This window comes from Apis mellifera, linkage group LG1 (assembly GCF_003254395.2).
Source record: "Apis mellifera strain DH4 linkage group LG1, Amel_HAv3.1, whole genome shotgun sequence".
NCBI lineage: Eukaryota > Metazoa > Arthropoda > Insecta > Hymenoptera > Apidae > Apis > Apis mellifera.
This window is the reverse complement of record NC_037638.1, coordinates 19,236,190-19,258,846: the sequence shown is the minus strand read 5'-3', so window position 1 is coordinate 19,258,846 and position 22,657 is coordinate 19,236,190. Positions and strand designations below refer to the sequence as shown.

At 38.2% G+C, this 22,657-nt stretch overlaps 1 protein-coding gene across 9 annotated transcripts in view; it reads left to right on the top strand.

Annotated features, from left to right (window-relative positions):
- The window catches only part of LOC408576 (potassium voltage-gated channel protein Shal), a 104,669-nt gene that overhangs the window by 37,122 nt on the left and 44,890 nt on the right, over positions 1-22,657 (top strand). For all 9 annotated transcript variants that reach the window (XM_026442628.1, XM_026442640.1, XM_026442624.1 and 6 more), the window contains exon 3: positions 19,961-20,149. In XM_026442628.1, coding sequence (XP_026298413.1) covers positions 19,961-20,149 — 189 coding nt within the window. The remainder of the gene's footprint in view (positions 1-19,960; positions 20,150-22,657) is intronic.

The window sequence follows — 22,657 nt, the reverse complement described above, 5'->3', positions numbered from 1 at the left end:
TCGTGGATCGCATAATGACAAGATTTAATTCGACGTTACATAACGTGATCGAATTGGGCTATATCGTCATTCCGTGCGGTTATCTTACCGGGTGTCACCGGTGGTCAGGAATGCGACCAATCGATTAGAACGAGGCTGGTGCACGGGTGGAGAAAATGGGGGCAGGTGACAGCAATTTCGAGTTGTGGCAGACGGATGGATAGTTGCAACCATCGTTTCGTTCCATGTGATTCTCGAATTTTTCGACGATTTAAAGAAACAAAAACTTCGAATCTTCGAAACGAAACTCGACGACACCTCCTTCACCAAGAATTCTGCATCCTGAATTCCCCCGAATTGGACTTGGAAACTCGTCTGAGACGGAAATAGCCGTCCACCTTTTATTTCTCACATCGGATCGAATATTTTCCTCGCTTTATTTATTCTTCGATTGATAAAAAAATCAGAGGATCAAACAGAACTTGTACAATTGGAACGTGAATTTCTAAAAATCACGAAGGCAAATTTCGTCCTGTTCAAAATTTCATCGTGTCTCGTTCTACATAATAATAATTAAAGAAAAAGGAAAGGAATCATCGACAAGCATCGGATCCATATTCAATCGATCGATGTTTTATTAGCACGGACATCAAAGGGAAGCGGCTCCCTACGAAGGCGGGGATGGTAATGAAACCTCTGCGATTGCCTCCTTACTCTCCAAAGCTGAGGGGAGGAAGCCTTTAATAGTCGAATGGAGTCGTCATCCCGATTATCATCGGGGCCGCTTTCGAAACCGGTCAATTTGATCGAGCACCCATTAAGCCACCCCTTCCTCCCTCCCCGAATACATTTTCCTCCTTTGAGCCTCCTCCTTCGCTCCTCCCTCGATCGCAATTGTTACCCGCAATTGTTCTCGTTAAAGTTGAAGTGATCGTCGAGTTTGTCTTGACACAAAAAAAAAAAAAAAAAAAAGAAAAAATTCCAGTGCGTTTTCCATTCGACAAATTGCTCTTGGAAACGATTGAATTTTCCTTATTATCTTCATCTAACTCAACCTCGAAGAATTTCCGTCAATTCGTGGGATTCGATTAAGAAAGAAAAAATCGAAATTAATTCGAAGAAAGATTCGTTCAAATTCGATTCGCAAAAGAAGCTTGGTCCACGAAACAGATTCACGGAAGGATGGTCGTTTCTCCTCGTTTTCCCGAATTAGAGGAATGGTGGACATGGAGACTTTGGCTGGCAACCTGTAATTCCTTCTGCCTCTGAGAAACGGGATCAGGAATCTTTACGCGGAGAGAGAAAGAGAGAGAGAGAGAGAAAGCAGAAGTTTGGGTTGGCCGATGGCCAGCGGTTACCCTCGGTTCATTACCACTATCCTGTGAGAGACAGAGGCAGCTGGCCGAATAAAGTGGAGGCTGGTAGTAGGATCACGGTCGGGCAACTTCCGCCCGTTTCGCGGGGTTGATTGATAGCGATTGTTGCTCTTCGTTGTCGCGTCCTGGGACGCAGAGGATCCTCTCGCAGAGATTGCGACCAGTTTCTCTCTCTACTCCTACAAAATTGTCTCGAAAATCGTATATCGTTAGAAATTACATCCCGATGCATTTGTTCATTTATTTCTATCTATCTTTGCTTGATAAGATAAAAAAGATAGATTTAGTTTTCACCATTTTGATATACATTTACGTACGTTCCTTGATTAAGGAAGAAAATTTCAACGATTCTCGGCAAATTTTCCCACGAAATTTCTTTCTCTCCTATCCTCCTAAAAGTGGTACATTTTTCAATTTCGTTTCAGCCCTTAGTTTAAAGCCTGTCAAGTAGCGCCCTCGAGTCCGATTAACAGTTCCAGAAACGAATTTCTCTTTGTAACCATGCATTGTTGAAAAAAAAAGAGGGAGGAAAAAAAGAAAGAGAAGGAAATTTCATCCCAACTTTCGTAACTTTACATAACTCGTTTCAAAGCGGCTTTTTACACATATAAACCCTTCTCGCACACATTTTTTCCTCCCCTCTCTGACCATTATTACCACCACCACCCTGTTAACACTGCTTCGAGGATTCGCTTTCCCTCGAAACTTGCGCGCTTCCGGTTCACCGTTTTCTTTGCCAAGTTGGAGGAGGGGATGAAAAAACGCAATAACGAGATTCACTTACGCTCATTACGAGGGGGTGGAGAAATTGCAGACATCGAGCCAAGGAATTCGAGAGGGGAATTTTTGCGAAATTTTAGGGGGAGGAAGGGGTTTCCCAATTCGACAATTCCTAGTTTCTCTCCTCCCCCTTGAAATCGGAGCCCGCTTTCTTTCGCGCGCCTCCCTCCTCTCCCCCTCGCTTTAATCTGCAATGCAGATGCAGATCCTATCTACATATGCATGCGGTTTCGGACACACATCCCTCCCTCCACCCTCGTTCGTTCGTTCTCGTCACCTGCCCGGACGAGATTTGATTTTTTTAATACCGCCAACTTTAATACTCCCCCTCCTCCCTCCCTGTTTTGTTTCCTTCTTCCTTCTTTCTCTCCTCCCCTCTCCTGCGAATTCATCGAGAATAATAAGTCGATTCGACGTTCTGTATCAGGGAAGAATATTTTCTGTTCCTTTTCTGAAACGATGGAAAGGTGTGCGAAAGATGTTGAAATTTCTGATATCTGGAATCAGACAGGCTAGTCGAATCTAGGGTCTTTGAGATTTAGAATTGGGTGGTAGTTTAGTAAGAGGTTTATAGATGGTTCATAGAAATTTGAGACAGTTTATTTTTTAGATTACACATTTTGTATGATGATATGAATGTAGGTATTTATTAATAATCAGATTGATTGATCCAGTATTAAATTCAATTAATCCTTCTTTCTCTCCTCCCCTCTCCTGCGAATTCATCGAGAATAATAATTGATTCGATGTTTTATACAGGATATCAGGGAAAAATATTTTCTGTTCCTTTTCTGAAACGATGGAAAGGTGTGCGAAAGATGATGAAATTTTTGGTGTCTGGAATCAGGCAGGCTAGTCGAGTCTAGGGTCTTTGAGATTTAGAATTGGGTGGTAGTTTAGTAAGAGGTGAATTATTCAGTAAGAGGTTCATAGGTGGTTCATAGAAATTTGAGACAGTTTATTTTTTAGATTATACATTTTGTATAATAATACGAGTGTAGGCATTTATTAATAATTAGATTGATTGATCCAGTACTAAATTCAATTAATCCTTCTTTCTCTCCTCCCCTCTCCTGCGAATTCATCGAGAATAATAACTCGATTCGACGTTCTGTATCAGGGAAGAATATTTTCTTTTCCTTTTCTGAAACGATGGAAAGGTGTGCGAAAGATGATGAAATTTCTGGAAATTTCGTCTGGAATTAGACAGGCTAGTCGAATCTAGGGTCTTTGAGATTTAGAATTGGGTGGTAGTTTAGTAAGAGGTGGATTATTCAGTGAGAGGTTCATAGGTGATTCATAGAAATTTGAGACAGTTTATTTTTTAGATTACACATTTTGTATGATGATACGAATGTAGACATTTATTAATAATCAGATTGATTGATTCAGTATTAAATTCAATTAATATTAATTGGATGAAAATTTGGTATTGGAAGAAAAATTTGTTTTCTGACTATAGTATAGGTGATAATTTGAGGTAATTTTTACGAATAAATAATCGAGAATCGAATCGAAGGAAACGATAAAATCAAGTTGCATATTTAAATAACGCGAAAGATTTGGACAGGAATGCGATACCAATGTATTGAAACGCGGCTTGTAAATAAATAGAATTAGACGAGCATAGACGAAAATTGATCCGGTTTTTTCCCGCGATCTGGCCTTCACAGATCGATCTGTGAACTAAGTTCGGTCTGGTAAGGATAAACAAATATTTGAGAGACGCTTCCATAAGTAAACAGTTGGGTTTGTGAAACTTCTCGTCCCGTGAAACAAACTCTACACCTCTCCTAACTTTACCAGGTCCGGTTGCCGCATAAATTTCGAAAATTTATTTCTTTAAATATACCAATTCCCTCGTTCGATCTATTATTTCAACGAAACGAGCCTCAACAAATATTAAAGGAAAGTAACTTTGCGAATTTTAGACAAGTTAACTTTCTTCGTATCTAGGATCTCCTAGGAATTTTTATCTTCCCTTCCCCGTTCGAAAATTTCGAAATTTATCGTTCTTTGTGAATATCTCGATCTCTTCCTCGTTCCAAGTGTTATTCCACCTTAAACTGTAGGAATTAAGAATAAGAAAATCCAACGTTTCCCCACGAATTGGAATTTCTCTAATAAAAATATCAATTTTCCTCGTTTATTTATCAATTATATTTATGGAAAAAAAGGGATGCAAATATAAAGAGAAAAGATCCCCTAGGAATTTTTATCTCCCCTTCCCCGTGTAAATTTCGAAATTTATGAATATCTCGATCTCTCCCTTGTTCCAAATGTTATTCTACCAAGAATAAAATTAAAATAATTAACCTTAAACTGTAAGAATTAAAAATAAGAAAATCCAACGTTTCCCCACGAATTGGAATTTCTCTAGTAAAAATATCAAATTTCCTCGTTCATTTATCAATTATCATTTTTATGGAAACAAAGGGATGCAAATATAAAAAAAAGGATTCCTTATTTTTACTTCCCCTTCCCCGTGTAAATTTCAAAATTTATTGTTCTTTATGAATATCTTAATCTTTTCCTCGTTCCAAATGTTATTCCACCAAGAATAAAATTAAAATAATTAACCTTAAACTGTAAGAATTAAGAATAAGAAAATCCAATGTTTCCCCACGAATTGGAATTTCTTTAGTAAAAATATCAAATTTCCTCGTTTATTTATCAATTATTTTTATGGAAACAAAGGGATGCAAACATAAAAAAAAGGATTCCTTATTTTTATTTCCCCTTCTCCGTGTAAATTTCGAAATTTATCGTTCTTTATGAATATCTCGATCTCTCCTTCGTTCCAAGTAAGAATTAAAATAATTAACCTTAAGCTATAGGAATTAAGAATAAGAAAATCCAATGATTCCCCATTTTGGAATTGGAATTTCTCTAATAAAAATATCAAATTTCCTCGTTTATTTATCAATTATCATTTTTATGGAAACAAAGGGATGCAAATGTTCGCGATTAAGAATCGTCTTTATTCCATTCATATGAGAATTCCACGAATGGGGGAGCTCGTTCCTTATGGATATCGAAAAACGATCGAGGTATCGAAAATCGTGGCGAGTGCGTGATCGAGGGAGAAAATTGCACGGAATTTGAAATTGCTCGAACATTGCGGTGTCGTTTCTATTTTTTTTTCCCCCTTTTTTTGTTGGCTGGACGAAACACAACTAGGCGATCCGAGGTACAAAAAGTAATTAAACGTGCGAACGAGCGAGGATCGCGTTAACTTTGGTGGGATATTATTCCACGGATACTTTCTCCCCATCGTTAAAATCTCGAAGAACTTTTTTCCCCCCTTTTTTTTTTTCTTCTCCATTACGCGGCGATCATCTTCCCCCTCCGGTTGAAACGAATTTTCTTTCGATACTCCTTTTTTTCTTTTCTTTTTTAAGCGAGTCACATTTTTCTAAATTTTTCTAAATCACGATAGAACAATTTGTTCCTTTGTTTCATCCAATCAATTGATTAAGTATATCATAAAATATTTTATTTGTCTGTTTCTTTTCTTTCTCGATACAGAATTATAAATATATATCATTGCTGTTCCATTGATAATGACACAAATTTTAGAGGAGACGCTTTTTAAAATTTACGTTTTTAAAAAATATCGAATAATTATTAATCGATTATCGTGCCAATATCGATTCGAAAGCAGTGATATTCACAAAATCTTGTACAAATACGAAAGATGAAACGATTAGTATCGTTCGAAGAAAGTATGCTATAGGATAAAATTTGAAGTGGCTACGATTCTAAGTGACACGAGGATAATTCTCTCTCTCTCTCTTCCTTTCTTTCAATTCTCGGATCTCTGGAACAAATCTTTTTCAACGCTTCTCAACTGTTTACCGATCATCGACGATTTTAGCATTTGGCTATCAAACTGGCCTGGCGAGACGCAAATAATCCACGGCCCCGGCACAATGTTTAAATAATTTTTATTGCACGGAGAATCGTGTACACAGCGAATAGCTTTTCTTCGCTCGAGAAGAGTATATAATACTCTTAGCTTCGTGAGCCATCTTCTTGAAAAGGAAAGTAAGAAACGATCCTTTATCTTTCCTATTACGAAACAGGGGTTTTAAAATTTAGGTGTCATCATCATGATACTTCCTCCTTCTGACCAATGATTTTTATAATTCTCTCAATCAGAAATTGCCAAGAAGTATAACAAAAAGTATCTCTAAACGTTCTTTCTCGTTTCGAAACAAGACAACAATTCCGCCAAAAATCCCTTAAAAAGATGAGACCAAGTATCTCTCTCCTCCCTTCACCACGTGTCTCTTTCCTCTCGCCGCGCTTTCAGTTTCTTTCCCCGGCGAAAGTCTCGAAGAAAAAAAAAGTAACGAGCGCGAAAAAAAAAAGAAAGAAAGGAAGAAGAAAAAGCTCTGAAACGTTTCGTTCGTTTGCTCGATGACTCCGTGATCGCCTGGAGGCGTAGAGTTCTGCCAAGATACCCGTGAAAAAAAAAAGAAAGAAAGAAAGAAAGAAAAAAAGGCGATTGTTCTCGCGGAAACTTATCCAAAGGGGAGGAATATAAGCCACTTTCGCGCGAGAGCCAACTTGAAAGGGAAATGCGAGATTAGGTTTCGCGCTCTCTCCATGATATTCCTTATTTTTGTCCCCTTCATCACCATAGAATCGATAGATGGATAGATGGAGGAGCAGTGTTGGAAGTATTGGTTCGTTAAATCGAATTCGCAGCGAATTCCTCAATTCGTGACGCAGTTCGTCCTATTTGGCATAGGGGCGAGCGTAGCTCGTTAAGCCGGCCTCCCCTCGGACCAACCGGACAATTATTGGCAGACGGTTTGACACCCGAGTCACGACGAAGCCGAAACGTTGCTCGATATTTACGATGAATGGCCGGCCGACCAAGATTTACACCGGCCAACCGATAGTAATTAACCTATTTAGCATCTCTCCAAGTGAAATTCCACCCTCGTTCTCTCCATGGGGCGGGTAATGGGAAAATTTGGTTTGCCTTCGTTTACGAGGAAATTTCCAAGAACGATAATCAAAAGACTCTGGATCTTTTTTAAGGGAGGAGGAACAAGCTTACAACTTGTTTTTAGATTACGAAGTTTTGTATGATATAAGAAGAATGATCGAACGGATCGATATTTTTTGGATTCTTTGAAGAGTAATCCTTATAAACGTATCGTGAAAATCCGTAGACGTGGTCGTTGATCTCTGGAAAATTTATGAGGGAGGAAAGAAAAGGAAGAAGGAAGAAAGAGAAGAGAAGAAGAGATAAAATCTGTCCACGGTTGATTTTCCCGATTTTCGATTGTTTTTCTTGGGAAAAAACCTTTCGGTTTCCGGTGAGGCGGAACGTTTCCTCTGGGCATGATTTATTGCGCCCCTGCGTAGGGAGGATACGCGTCACAGTCCCCGCGGTGTGGTTGAAGCGAGAATAAGAACTTGTGCGGAAATTACACGTGACAAGGGAAAAATTTATCGTGTTTCGAATTTATGCCCCCCTCCCCCTTCCTCGACTCGATTCTCCGCGATTTCACGAGTAATTTTACGCGAATAATACCTAAAAATGACGATGAGATATACACGAGGTGGATTTTATCTCGAATGGAAAATTAATACGACGAAATCTCTATGGATTTGAGAGACTCAAATTTTCCTTTTTTTTTTTTTTTTTTTTAATCAAAGCGATATTTTCGTTTCAATATTTTCGTTGAAAATATTAACTTATTAAAAGATATGTGTTTGAATAAGAACAAAAAAGTGGAAATTAAAAATGGGGGAAATATCCTAGAACCCAATTTAAAGAATTTAAACGGACTTATTTTCAAAAGTAAATTAAAAAATTAATCGGGATCGAGGGAGATTAAAAAAGAGTTGGGGAAAATTCACTCTTAAGTTTCAGATTCTTTTAAAATTTGATTCCAAAGTTTGATAAGTAAATTTCTTCTCGCGAGAGAAGATAATAAGGGAAATGGGTGAAGGGAAAGGACAACAGATTCTTCGTTCCTCCCACAGGCTTCGACGAGGCGTGTCAACCGGGTTCGCAGCTCGTAAAACACACATCGATACACGTACGTTCGATAAATCAAAATGGACTAGATACTCGGGCTTAAATTACCGCCAACTGTCATTCCGTTATTGCATCGATAAAACGGTCGATTTACACATCGTATCACATATCTTGTCCGAGCATAAGATGTAAGGAAAAAGGAAAGTCGAGCGAGAGATCGTATATAAAGAGAATTAAAATAAATGGAGAAATATCGAAAATTCAACTGAATATCGTCGTTCATGAGAGGATTAATAAATAACATTTATACATATGTATCTGTTTCTTGTTTAAGATACATTGTTAATTAATAATCCGTAAATATTCTAGCAGCTAATTGGAGAGGCCGATTTCAATTATTTTATATACATTTTAATATCCTATGAAACTCAGCTCGATCGATAAATCGTAAATATTTATTTAAAAAAAGGAGGAAACAAATCGAGTATTCAATTTCGAGAAATTCGCGTGTTTTTTCATCCAAAGTCCAATATCTCGCTATTTATCGCGATTTTCGATCGTTAACCGCGGTTAATTCGATCGTAAACGATCGTTCCGCGATTTCCTTCAAGATTTACCGCGTATATATTTTTCTTCCAAAGATTTACAACTTTTCTCTTCTCTCCTTTTCTCTCCTTCCCATTCGTATTGAATCGCATGAATCACGCTCAATATCTCAAGAAATTTGTCCAATACGCGAAACATTACGCGTTAAAAGAACGAATCGCAATCGTTAATTGATCGAAGTCGATTAATGAAAAGAATTAATCGATAAAAAAAATCAATACGTCGAACGATCACGCGGTATCAATCGAATGTTCGTACGAATTTTTTTTAATTGCCTTACGGATAATGTAAAGTGGATTTTGAATCGACCTCTCCGTGTCGATGTTTTGAAATTTCATCGTTCGTAGTCGGCGTGTTGTGGAAACGGTCGACGGTTCGACCTCGGGCGACGACACGCCTCGTTCAGTTTTCTGTTTTGAACGGTCGCGATCGGTCGTGTCGTGCTCGGGCTTCTCTCCGTTTCCACGCTTCGAAAATACAAAAGTCCGGTTTTGCACCGATACGAGGTACGTACTGCGAGCGAATTTTTTTCAAATTGGTTTTCGAAACCTCTTGAATACTCTAATCACGCGTCTCGATAATTTCGTCCGTTTAATTAACGCGAAAATGCGAGAGAGAGAGAGAGAGAGAGAGAGATATTTGAGTAATTATATGTATATATATGTATTGCGTCGTAATTTTTGCCGAATAGCAACGCAATTTTTTCGTCGTTACAGTTTGTTAATCGTGTATCGTATGGAATCGATTACAAAATTTTTATAATGTTAATTAATGAGCAAACAGATGCATTTGAATAATTCTATTGCGTTGTTATTTTGCATTTCAATTCTTTTCTGTTCTTTTTGTTGATTGTGGCTCAATTTTTTGCGTCTTTTCTATACATCGTCTTGTATTAATTCTTTGATATTCAGATTACAAGAGATTAGAATTACAATTCGATTTTTAGAATTTTTAATAGCGATAGTTTCCGTAATTAACACGCGGAAAAAAAATCCGCTGGATAGAGAAATTTTTCTAATAATTTTGCGTATATCGCGTCGTAATTTTGTCAAATAACTTTTTTATTATTCTTCCTCGTTGATCTTGTATCACAATAACGGATTACAATTATAAATCGCGTCTCGATTTTTCGAAATTTCGCGTCTTTTGTATATATTGCGTCGTAATTTTATCAAATAATATTTTTCTTTAATCGTTTATCGTGTATCCTGATTAGAATTATAATTCGTAGCTCGATTTTTAGAATTTTTAATCGCGATATCGATAGTCTCAACACATGGAAAGAAAATCCGCTGGATAGAAAAATTTTTCTAATAATTTTGTGTATATTGCGTCGTAATTTTGTCAAATAATGCTTTTCCTTATTAATTCATCTTCGTTTATCGTATATCTCGATTAGAATTACAATTCATGGCTCGATTTTTAGAATTTTTAATCACGATATCGATAGTTTCAACGTCGTAATGTAATTAATACATGGAAAGAAAATGCGAGGGAGGAATTTTTTTTAATAATTCCATATATTGCGCCGTAATTTTGTCAAATAACTGCGCAACTTTCTTATTAATTCATCTTTGTCAATCGTGTATCTCGATAAACCTCGATTAGAATTACAATTGGCGGCTTGATTTTTAGAATTTTTAATCGCGATATCGATAGTTTCAACACGTGGAAAAAAAATCCGCTAGATAGAGAAATTTTTCTAAAAATTCCATATATATAGCGCCGTAATTTTGTCAAATAACTACACAACTTTCTTATTAATTCATCTTTGTCAATCGTGTACCTCGATAAACCTCGATTAGAATTACAATTCACGGCTCGATTTTTAGAATTTTTAATCGCGATATCGATAGTTTCAACACGTGGAAAGAAAACCCGCTGGATAGAGAAATTTTTCTAATAATTTTATGTATATTAAATAATGTATATATGTATAAATGTATATTATAATAATATTATGTATCGCGCCGTAATTTTCAAATAACTTTTTTATTCTTCTTCTTCGTTAATCCCGTATCGCAATAAACGGATTAAAATTATAAATCGCGTCTCGATTTTTCGAAATTTCGCGTTTTTTGTATATATTGCGCCGTAATTTTGTCAAATAATGCTTTTCCTTAATAATTCATCTTCGTTTATCGTGTATCCCGATTAGAATTACAATTCATGGCTCGATTTTTAATCGCGATAGTGGAAATCTTTTCTTCGAAAAATTTTCTTTCAACACGTGGAAAGAAAACCCGTTAGATAGAGAAATTTTTCTAATAATTTTGCGTATATCGCACCGTAATTTTGTCAAATAACTTTCTTATTATTCTTCCTCGTTGATCTTGTTCCTCGATAGAAACCTTTTAGAATCACAATTCGCAACTCGATTTTTAGAATTTCTACTCGATCGTTTCCTTAAAAAAAATAAGGAATTTTTTTAATATCGCGATATAATTTTGTCAAATACAACTGCGCGACATCCCTTGCCGTGTTTATTCTTCGTTGATGACACGGATGAGTCGATGAGTCGAGAAATAGAATCGAATAATTTTTTCATTCGATATTTGGAAAGCTTTGAACAAACTCTCTTCCTCCTCCTCCTCCTCCTCCTCCTTTGATTCGGCGCAGTCGATTACCTTTGTTCGAGCCGATATTCGGGATATTACGACGGCCACGATAAATGTCGGCGGGAACAATGGGGGCGAGATTCCTCGGATTAAGAGTTGGCGCGAACTCGGTAAAGGGACTTTTAATTGGAACTCTTTATGCCACCGCGTGAAAATCGACTTTCGCGGCCCGATTCCTCGTTCAAACGGAAATAAAAGGATATCGGTATATAGGTGGTCGAAATTTCACACGCTACTTTTCCACTTGTTTCGTTTATTTCCGGGGGAAACAACGCGTTAAAACCCGGTTTCGAGTTTTTTAAACAAATATCGGATCGATTAAAGTGTTGTATATTAAAAATTCGAATAATTCGCTCGCCATCATTCATCGATAGATTGATTTCCACTGTCAGTAGGTGTTGAATGTAAAATAAGAATTTGTTTGAAAATTCGCCAGATGATAAAATTCACAAATTAAATACGACTTATTATATTAGTCATCGTAGTACGTTCTTCTTCATCGAGCTGATATTTATAAACATCGACAGTGATACAGTTTTTACGGATTACTTCTCTCTCAGTGTTGTCGTCGAAGATGTTTTTCTTCTAACTATGAATAATTCCGTACAATTCGGCGAAACGCGACGACAGGTGTGGGCAAATGAGTCATCGGTTGTTAATATTTATACGTTTCCCACGTATCTCTTTGTTCGATTTCTTCTCTAATAGAAAAAGTTAAATACGTAAGAAACGACCGTGAATAGAATAACACGATAATCTCTGATCGATATTTGTAATTTTTATTATAGAGAAAGATATCACATACGTTCTTTTTCTTCACTCGTAGAATAAATTATAATATTAACATTAGAAAGATATATGGCAGAATGTATATCGTGGAATCGCAAAATTTAGCAAACTTTTTGTTTCTCTAATCTAATAAGCCTGGATCGAAGCAATTTTGCGATATTTGTTCGCAAAACCGTAAGATCAATTTACACGGAACGGGAGGGGAGGGATAAACCCGTCAATTTTGGTTTAGGGGATGCGTCGAAACGATCGATCGACAACGCAATTGTTGCATCCAATTTCGATTAAATCCGCGATTACTGGTCATTGTTCTTTTCCGCTTTTTCGAACATCGAGGCGTATCAATTCCCGACCGCGAATTATAGTGTAAAAAAAAAAAGAACGGTGGAACAAATCGGTGACACGAACGGTCGATCCGATTTGAAAATTTCGGTTTTTACAGACGTCGAGTGGAAAAATTTTCGCGCGAAATTTTTATCGGCATCCGGCAGCGTGCTTCTCTCGCGGAAGTCGCATAGATTCGAAAACGCATTCATCGCAATATCGCGCGCTGCGAAGTCTCTCTCTCTCTTACGAATGAAACGTATCTGCACCGGTGCACCGCGGCTCCCTTTTGCCGCGATCGAACAATTGAGAAACGGTTACGGAAGATAACGATTTTTTTTAGAAACTTTGAATTTGAACGAATCCGCATCGCGGAGAGAAACGAATTTTTCTTCTTCCTTTTGAGAAGAATTGGTTATAACTCGAGTACAAGATTATATATAAAGGGGATACGAGTAAAAAGATAAACGGGAGTTAATTTTAAAAAAATTTTATTACGTAATTCGTTACAACAATCTTACATCGCTTTAACGTAATAATCTTGGAAAATTATCTTTGGTATTAAAATTTATTCCGCGAGGCTGGGTTTAGAGAGAGGGATTCACCTCCGCGTGTATAATTTAATATATTCGATGATAAATTTCTCGCCATCAAGAAAGAACGAGAGGATTTTATCTTTCGGGTTAATTAATCCTCGGTGTCTCTCTCTCTCTCTTTTTCTCTGAAACGAGACAATTAAAAATTAATTGTTCGATAAATATGTCTTTGGATAACAATGTGTAATCGGTACACGAAACAATTCGTTTATCAGAGGTTACGAAATTATATATAACGGTTTCTTCGGATCCTTTGATCTTTAAAAATTCCACCAGAGAAATATTTCAATGCATTTTGTGTTTAAAAAAAAATGCATCTCGATTACATCGCGCCCATCACTTGCAATTACAATTGCACCTCGTTACGACGAGTAATTTCCTCTCACATCCGACTGAAAGAAAGAAAAGGATGAACAATAATCGAAGAAAAGATTTTTATTGCACGTACGACGCGATTTATATATAAAAATTCAGGCATTCGTTCTCGAGATAGCGTCAGGGATTATACGATTATTATTATTATTATAGTTGGGTCAAGCTCGTTTGGGGAAAATTATTCAGAGATTTTTCCATCTAGAGCCCTTTCTCCCCCTCGGTTAACCCCCCGACTATTAACGTTATAGCGCGCGAGAAAGAGGAGGGAAGGGTGGAAAAGAGAGGAGGAAAAGGAACGTACGAGGAAACACGACGACTTCTCCTTTCTTTTTTTTTTCCTTCTTCTTTTTTCCCCTCCAACGCGGCCAACTTTACTATTTTAATTTTCAATGCTCGAGGTGGAGAAAGTAGGTCTTGCGTACTTTTATCCCGGTGTGGCCCTTTCTCGAAACGAAACGAAACGAAACGAAACGAAATGCCGCGCCCCGTCCGTGACCCGCGTGTTATTCGCCGACGTTCGCTTAATTAACTTACCGTCTTCTCGCGAGGGGAAGATCTGGACAGACATTCGTACGAGGGTTGAAGGGGGATGGGATCGAAAGACGATAGCGGTTTGGAATCTCTCGCGCGTTCTCCTTTCTTATCGGCCCCTCCCCCTCATCCTCCTTCGAATTAATCGTCCAAAGCCACGCGATATTTCCAACCCGTGCACGTGTCTCCCTCCGCATCGATGCCCTTTTCCATCGAAACCCAAGCCAAGGATCGAGATGCATATCGAGATAAATCTGGACGAAGGGTATAACGTGTATATATATATATATTTTATTGGGTTGGCAACTAAGTAATTGCGGATTTTTTTTAGAAAATCAAAGACAATTTTTTCATGGAACTAAATAACTTTATTCCGTAACGTGTTGCCCATTTTGATCAATGACCTTTTGCCATCTTTCAGGCAGCAATCATAATCCCACGTTCATAAAACTTGTGGTTTTTATTAGCGAAAAACTGAATCAGGTACGATTCGATATCATCATCGTTATTGAAATTTTTACCATTCAAGGAGTTTTGTAAAGATCGAAACGAAAAGTAATCGGATGGTGCAAGGTCAGGATTATATGGTGGATGTGGCAAAACATCCCAACCAAGCTCCAATAATTTTTGCCGAAGATGTGCGTGGCCTTGCATTGTCATGATGGAATATCTTTTCGATTTGTCAATTCGGGCCGCTTTTCTTCAACTGCATTGTTTAATTTCGTTAGTTGTTCGATGTAGACAACAGAATTGATCGTTCGGTTGGGTGGTAAGAGTTCAAAATAGACAATTCCTTTGTAATCCCACCAAACTGATAACAAAACCTTCTTTCGATGAATATCAGCTTTTGATGTTGTTTGAGCTGGTTCACGTGGCCTGCTCCGCGATCTTTTCCGCTTGATATTGTTGTAAACAACCCATTTTTCATCGCCAGTTATCACTCGTTTTAAAAATGGATCATTTTCATTACGTTTCTTTAGCAAATCGCAGCTGTTAATGCGTCGCGTTAAATGTTTTTCTTTCAGTTCGTGAGGAACCCATGTATTTAAACATAGCCAAGTTGTTTTAAATAGTTTTCAATGCATGTATATGATACATGAAGCTTCTATGCAATCTTACGAGTTATAATGATCCGAATCGATTATTGCTTTCATTAGATCGTCATCAACTTCAACTGAAATCTGCAATTACTTAGTTGCCAACCCAATATAATTCGTGTGTTTGACGTTGGAAACGTAGAATTTTCCACGAGTGGTGGAAAAATAGGGAGGAGTCGACAGGGATGTGACGAGCGAGCATAAATCTTCTATTTGAAAAATGATCCCTATAGTAGACAAGTTTCGACGTTGAAGCACGTTTTCGAGGAGGAATACGCGATGTTGGAAATAGGAGCATTTTTGAATATTTTCTTCTTCCTTTTCTTTACTAAATGAATTTATTCGTTGAACTTGATCTTCTCTAAATATAATAAAGTATGAATGAAATTTCAATCGAATCGATTTTTCGCGCGAGACTTTGTTGAATAGATAAGAAGGGATGCGGTAATATCCGGTTGAAATTTAATCTCGCATCAACCCCGATGATTCCTATTAGAGGATTATATGTTTGGGAAACGGAGGGCTCTCTCTCTCTTACTCTCTTCCCCTCTCTCTGCCATGGTAATTAATATTACACGGGGCTCGAAGGTCGGTGCTCGCGCAACGATGTCGATAGTTAATTAATTCGATGCGAGACAACAGGTAGCTAGCTGTCGGCCGACGAAAAACTGCTGTTCATAAGCGAATTAATTAGCGGCCGCGTCGATTAATTTCGTTGGACAGAGGGGATGGTCCACTCCGCGTGATCCCATCTTTCCAACTTAACACGCGCGTTTATCATCGTATATAACAATGATAAACGCTCGTCCAACCGTTTCTCTCTGTCCTTCGCTCGCGATATATAAATATTCTCTCTCTGTCTCTTTTTTCGAGTACACTCTGTCGATCGTTGAGAGAATTTTTTAAAGAAATTTCGAAAATCGAACGTGCCACTTCGTGATCTCGTGACTCGCACGATCTATTAATTTTTCTCCTTCAATTGAGAGGGGGGGATCAGGGGCTAAGCCAGGAAATCTCGGCTTTCCGCCGGATCGGAAACTCGGGGATCGATCGTCGATGCCCAATGACGCGGGATCTTCCGCGTCGATGCTCGCTTCCGGTCCTCCATTATCATATTTCGATTGTTAATATTTTCTCACAATATCTAATTCCTAATTGTTAATGTTAAAATTCTTCTTCAATGAATGTATCCCTGGTTTCCTCCATTTATTGAAGGGTTATTATGTAATCATTATATTGTTTGGTACAGTTTCTCTTTATTTTTTATATCCACTCACTTTTCACGCACTTTGCTATCTATACCTATTCTAATTCCTTGTTAATATTAAAATTCTTTTTCAACGAATCTATCCCTAGTTTCCTCCATTTATTGAAGGATTATTATGTAATTATCGTATCGTTTGGTACAGTATCTCTTTATCTTTTATATCCACTCACTTTTCACTCGCTTTCCTATCTATATCTATTTTGATTCCTTATATATAATATTTATTCTAATTCCTTGTTAATATTAAAATTCTTTTTCAACGAATATATCCCTAGTTTCCTCCATTGAAGAATTATTATGTAATCATTGTATCGTTTGGTAGAGTATCTCTTTATCTTTTATATCCACTCACTTTTCATACTTTGCTATCTATATCTATTCTAATTCCTTGTTAATATTAAAATTCTTTTTCAACGAATCTATCCTTAGTTTCGCGATCTATACTCAAATTTCACTCCATTTATTGAAAGGTTATTACGTAATCATCGTTTGATATTTTTTTATATATTTACTTTTTTATATCCATTTATGCGCTTTGCTATCTATATCTATTCTTGTTAATATTAAAATTCCTTTTCAACGAATCTATCCCTAGTTTGGCGGTGTATACTCAAATTCCATTTATTGAAGGATTGTTATATAATCATCGTATCTCTTTATCTACTTTTATATCCATTCACTTTTCACGTGCTTTCATTTCTATTTCGTTCTGTAAGGGATTATTATATCTCAACTCGAGAAAAGTTAAAATCTTCTTCCCTTCTGCAGGGACACCTGCGAGTCAAATTTTATTATCTTCTTTCTGATTTATTCCTCTTTCTAATTCCATTCTTACTTTCCTACTTCGTTCCAGGCCAGAATTCTACGCGAATCAATTCCTTTCCATCCGCTACGCGAAAAGAAAAACTGGACAGAATCGTTCCAAAATTCCAGAATGTATATTTAATCAAAGACAGAAGGAAATAGCTTGATCGAGAGAAGAGAATCGGAACTCTCGGGCAAGGAACCGATTCGACGGTGTCGGGATTCGATCCTCTCGTTCGATGCATCGAAGAAGCGAAACATTTACACTGGCTTCTAAAATCCTCCCCAATGTTTAGCCACCGGGTTGAACATTGGATAAACGTCGATGCTATGAATTGCGAGCGACTACGGCGCATCATCGACGCTCCTCCAGAAGCCAAAGCTCCTTTCTCCATATTTATATCCGTCCAGCGGTGGATGAGGGATGGAGAAGAGCAGCTTCTGCGTGGACATCCTCGGATGTTTACGAAACCTCTGAAATGCGGCTGCGAAACGTCAGAAACTTTTCTTCGAAATGCGTGTTAGAAGAGAAAGAGGTGATAGATTTTACTTAAGATAGGGTGACGTTTTGATTTGTGTAAGGGTGAAAGGATCGTAATCAAGATCGTTTAGAATTTTGAAGGGATTGGAAGAAATTTAGAGGTTGTGGAAAATGTCGAAGGGGATGATTTAACTGGTCGTTGACGGATGTTGAAATTTCGAAGTAAGGAGATGTTGGAAGATCCTATAGTAAGAATTTTACAAATATGGAATATAGAACGGTGGAAAAATAAAGACGTCGGAAATTGAAGTTGAAAGCCGTGATCCAGAGTTTTAAAATCTTCACGAGACGAGTTATAAGACGACGATACTCGCGTGATCGCGTAATTCAACTCGTTGTCACTCGTTATCGTGAAAAATGTCGAGTGATCGATAAAATGTGGCGCACGATAACCGATTTTATGCAGGCGTGCATCGCGGCTATCGACGAAACTATTACGACGGAATTAAAGATAATTTAACGAACACGAAACCGGTTGAAGGATTTATCGCGGAGTCATAATCGCGAGTTCGCGTAATGGATCTCCACTTATCACGTGCAAACCGTTTCGTAACGCTTTAGCCGCTTCGTAATTCAACGATCGTACGTTATTGTTAAGGACACAATATTTTTGTGGAAGAATTCTCGTTCTCGATCCACGAAACTCGATAAGGTGGGGAATGAAACTTTTCGTATCATAGAGCAATCTATCCTTTAACCTTTTTATCCGACGAAATGAAGGGAGGAGAAAAATATACCTAATTTCTATTAGATAAAACCTTAATCATCCGAATTTATCGAGCGATGGAAAATAATTTCTTCATTTCCCTTCGTCGAGATCTCGTCGATTACGATCGCTCATTTTTTTTAACTCCTGCTACGAGATAAAAGACGTCGTCCTCGTCGTTGCAAGAGGAGCAACCTCTTAATGATTCGTTAATGATTCACGGAAGGCACGAGATGCTGTCGTTACGTTCTTTGTTCCGCTTCGCAGACGAGGGAAGCTAGAGTGTATACGATGCTGGTTGGACGTGGCTGGTTGCTCGAGATAAATGGTAATAACGGTGAATCATGTTGAACGCTGGTTTTCGCGCGCAAAAAAAAAGAAAAAAGTTCGTTGGAAAAATGTTTGCGCGATAAAAATCGCGATGAAAATAAATTTAACGCAACGAACGGCGTTATTTTGCCACGCGCCGGGCCATCTTGAAACTTTCAACGTTTTTAACGATATATACCCGAAAGAAAAAGGAAAGAGAGGGAAATCATCATCGATTCCAATGATTCAACGACTTCGTGTTTACTCAAATCATATTTTCTCCACGATAAAGGATTCGTAAACGAATAACGTTTCTTAGAAATCTTGTTTCGTTGGAAATCAAGATCGAAGCATTGAAATTTAATTTATCATTATATCATTATCTCGTTGAATCATTTCCCGATTTTGGAGATAGCTGTGAATTCGAGAGTAGAAATGGAACAAGGATCGAGAAAGGAGAGGAGTAGGCGATTTTTATCGGTTTTTCTGAAAAAGCGTGGAAGAATTCTTACGAGTTCTTTTGAAACGGCTGGTTTGAACAAGGTTTGTTTTCGCGCGATGTGAAAGAAGCGAAAAATCCAACGGTCGAGACATAATCGTTGGGGAAATGAGCGTGGACGCGTTTAAAGCTTGGGATCGCCGTCTCGTATTTGCGGCATTCGAATGAGATTGCGCGCGGTAAATTTCCTGCTGGAAAATCCTCGCTAAAAGCTTAATTGACCGAGCGTCGCCGCGAAACAGGAGAAAGAAATTGCCTCGGGGCGAAAGAAAGAAAGAAAGAAAGAAAACAGGCAAGCACAATGTATCGTGTCGTTGTTGGTCTAATGACCTCTTCCAGCCGCGAATTTCCTCGAAGCGAGTCTGACGCTGATGATTCCTCGTCGCGGTGTTTCAATTTCTCCTCCACCTATTGTTGGAAAGAGACACGTATTTCCCGTCTCTTTTCAACTGAACTTCCTTCAACTGTTGTCCTGAAAGTGCAGAGGGAGAGATCAGGGAGTCTCTCAGCCCTTTCCTCTCCACCCTGAATTATTTGGTCCCTTTCCAAAACTCGGTTGGAGAAACTAGGTTGACCGTGAAGATGACCGTTGTTTGTCGATCTTATTTTGGCAGCGTCTAAACATTTCCCTTCGCCGATTTCAAGTTTTTTTTCTTTCACAAATGACGTCGCGGCAGAGAGATGACGAAGGTCGAAGCGGTTTTTCGATAACACGATTTTATTTTCTCTAACGTTGGCCCTTTCCTTTTTGTTTTTTTGCAGAAAGCAAGATTGGCACGGATCAGGATCGCGAAAGCGTCGAGCGGGGCGGCCTTCGTGAGCAAAAAGAAGGCGGCCGAGGCACGTTTGGCCGCGCAGGAGAGCGGCCTTCAGCTGGACGACAATTACAAGGAGGAGGATATCTTCGAGCTGCAGCATCACCATCTGCTTCGTTGTTTGGAGAAGACCACGGTAAGAGAATTTTTCTTTCTTCATCTCCTCTTCAACTACTTACCACACCCTCGATATTCTCATATATATATATATATATTCGTTGTTACACAATGATATCTCGAGCAAAATATTTTGGTCAAAATATATCGGCGTTGCGATAAATCACCGCCAATAATAAACCGATTTTCTCGCCAACGGAAAGCTCCGATTAAAACGGCCTCCTTTACGACGCGGAGAGCTCGCTTTTGTCCAAGTGTCGAGTTCATAACTCTTTCGAAATAACCCGTTGGACGCGTGCACGCTCCAGAAAGGAGAGGAGAGAGGGAGGAGAGAAAGGAAGCGGCTCGGATTGGAAATATCCTCCCCGGTTTTGAAAGGAGGGAGGCTTCTGCTCCATTGACAGGGGGGCAGAGAGAGGGTTAGACGCTTCATTAAACCTCGGGAAAGGGGGGGGGCCACGTTTAATTTCGCGGAATCAATGGTCGAAATGTCGCGTGCACGTTTATCCCGTGCACGCCGAGTCATTTCATTCCCCGGCCGCGAATCAACGCCCGCCTGTTACGAATCCGAGAGTCGAAGTAATTTGAATAAATCCTCCCCCTCTGTTGGCGTCCAATTTTAGCGCGCCACTTGTGCACGAGGGATACCGAGAGGGCCACCCACACAGTCGTGTGTGTGCGTGTGTGTGTGTGTGTGTGCGTGGCACTGGCGAATATGAAAGGAGAGAATAACTCTTGTGTGTCGTGAGTATAACACGAGTTGGATGGTATGTGGAACGCGTGTGTATTCTTATTGTGTTGTGAGAGCATGAGATTGTGTATATATATATGTATAAAATTGTAGAATATTATTTTGTATCGTTAATTTTAGGTATGAGAGTTTTGTCCAGCTTTGTTTTCAGTAAGTTGAATTTTTGAAATTATGCAATTAGGATATATCAATAGGTTAGTATCAATAATAATTTCATTTGGAATTAATTAATTTTAGAATTTTATAATTATCGAAATAATATTAAATTTGTAATTTTCATTTATTCTTTATTCTTTTATCAGGTATCTTTTATCAGGATTTTTTGATAAGGATATATATATATATATAGGGATAAATTAGTCTTTTTTTTTGTTTCGTTGTACAATCGGTCAAAAAAGTGTCTGATAAGTCGAAAATTCTAAAATCGAATTAATGTTTCGGCATGTTTTAAATAATTAATTAATAGATTTCGCTGTTCGATTTTTTGAATATTCTTGTCGAAATTGACGAAGTTGGAGTAATATATTTCGTAGATCTTAGAAATCGACAATTGAATATGCAACTCGATTTTCAAAATTTCATCGAAGACAATACTTTAATCGATGATAATTAACGGAAATTATTTTTAATAAATACTCTTTCGATTGATTTTATGCAAGACTTCATGATTGATTGTACATATACGTTTGATTATAAACGATGATAAATTTGACCGATAATTTGCATGGACAATTTTCAATTTTTTTCACTTTCGATTCCAAAAGATACACGTCTCGTAATTCGATCTTCTAAATTTTAATTTTCGCAATACATTTCATATTCACCGATCCTAAATTCAATCGAAACATTGTCTTATTCGATCTTATTCATTTTATATGTTTCTCCAACGACACTCGACTTTAACTCGGGGCAAAAATCGGCATCCGTCAATAAGAATGTTTCCACATTGGAACTCGAAATCGAAAACGTGATAAATAGGTCAGTCCTTGCAAATCGGAACCTTGTTTCGGCCACTTTGAGTTTCCACGGAAATTGTGTTAATTGCAGGGTTATCCGTGCATAGGGAGGATTTTACAAGATCGAGGGGAAATGCATTTCAACGATCCCTTTCCTACTATTCCCCCTCCCCTCCCATTTTCTAATTCGATAACTTCGTTTCCTTCGAAACCTAAAGCATTTCGATCAATTTTTCACGTGTCAAAATTTTTGGATTTCTTTATAACAAATTATATTTAAAATATTCCAAAAAGAAAAAGGGAAACATTTATCTCCCATTCAATTTCTTTATCGCCATTCATTTTTATTGGAAATAAAAAAAAATAAAATAAAATAATTTGGTCAAAGAAATCGGGAAGAGAGAGATTTTCGAAAGAATTTAGAGTAATCGTTACGTTATCACGTTATCCTATCCCTTAATTTCGACCGTCTGGATCAGTTTCCAATCCAATTGGACGGAATTCGTTCTCGATTACACACTTTTCACCCGATGGTCTTCGACTTCCGGGTACGTAGCAGTCCCCATGGATATACTTAACCCAGAAAGCAGCGCGATTCCGGTCGCCTTTGTCGACTCGCGAAGAAAATCGTGCATACGGCCCGGGGCGGCGTCGTTCCACTTCCTGCTCCCTCCTCTCTCCCTCTCTCTTTCTCTCTCTCTCCTCTACGTGCCACTTCCTGCCGGCGTTTAGCCGCCTTTCCAAACCCGTCGTTCTCTTCCCGATCGTTCTTCCCTCGAACAGAGAGAAACGCAGAGCGAATCAAACGCGTCCTTCTCAC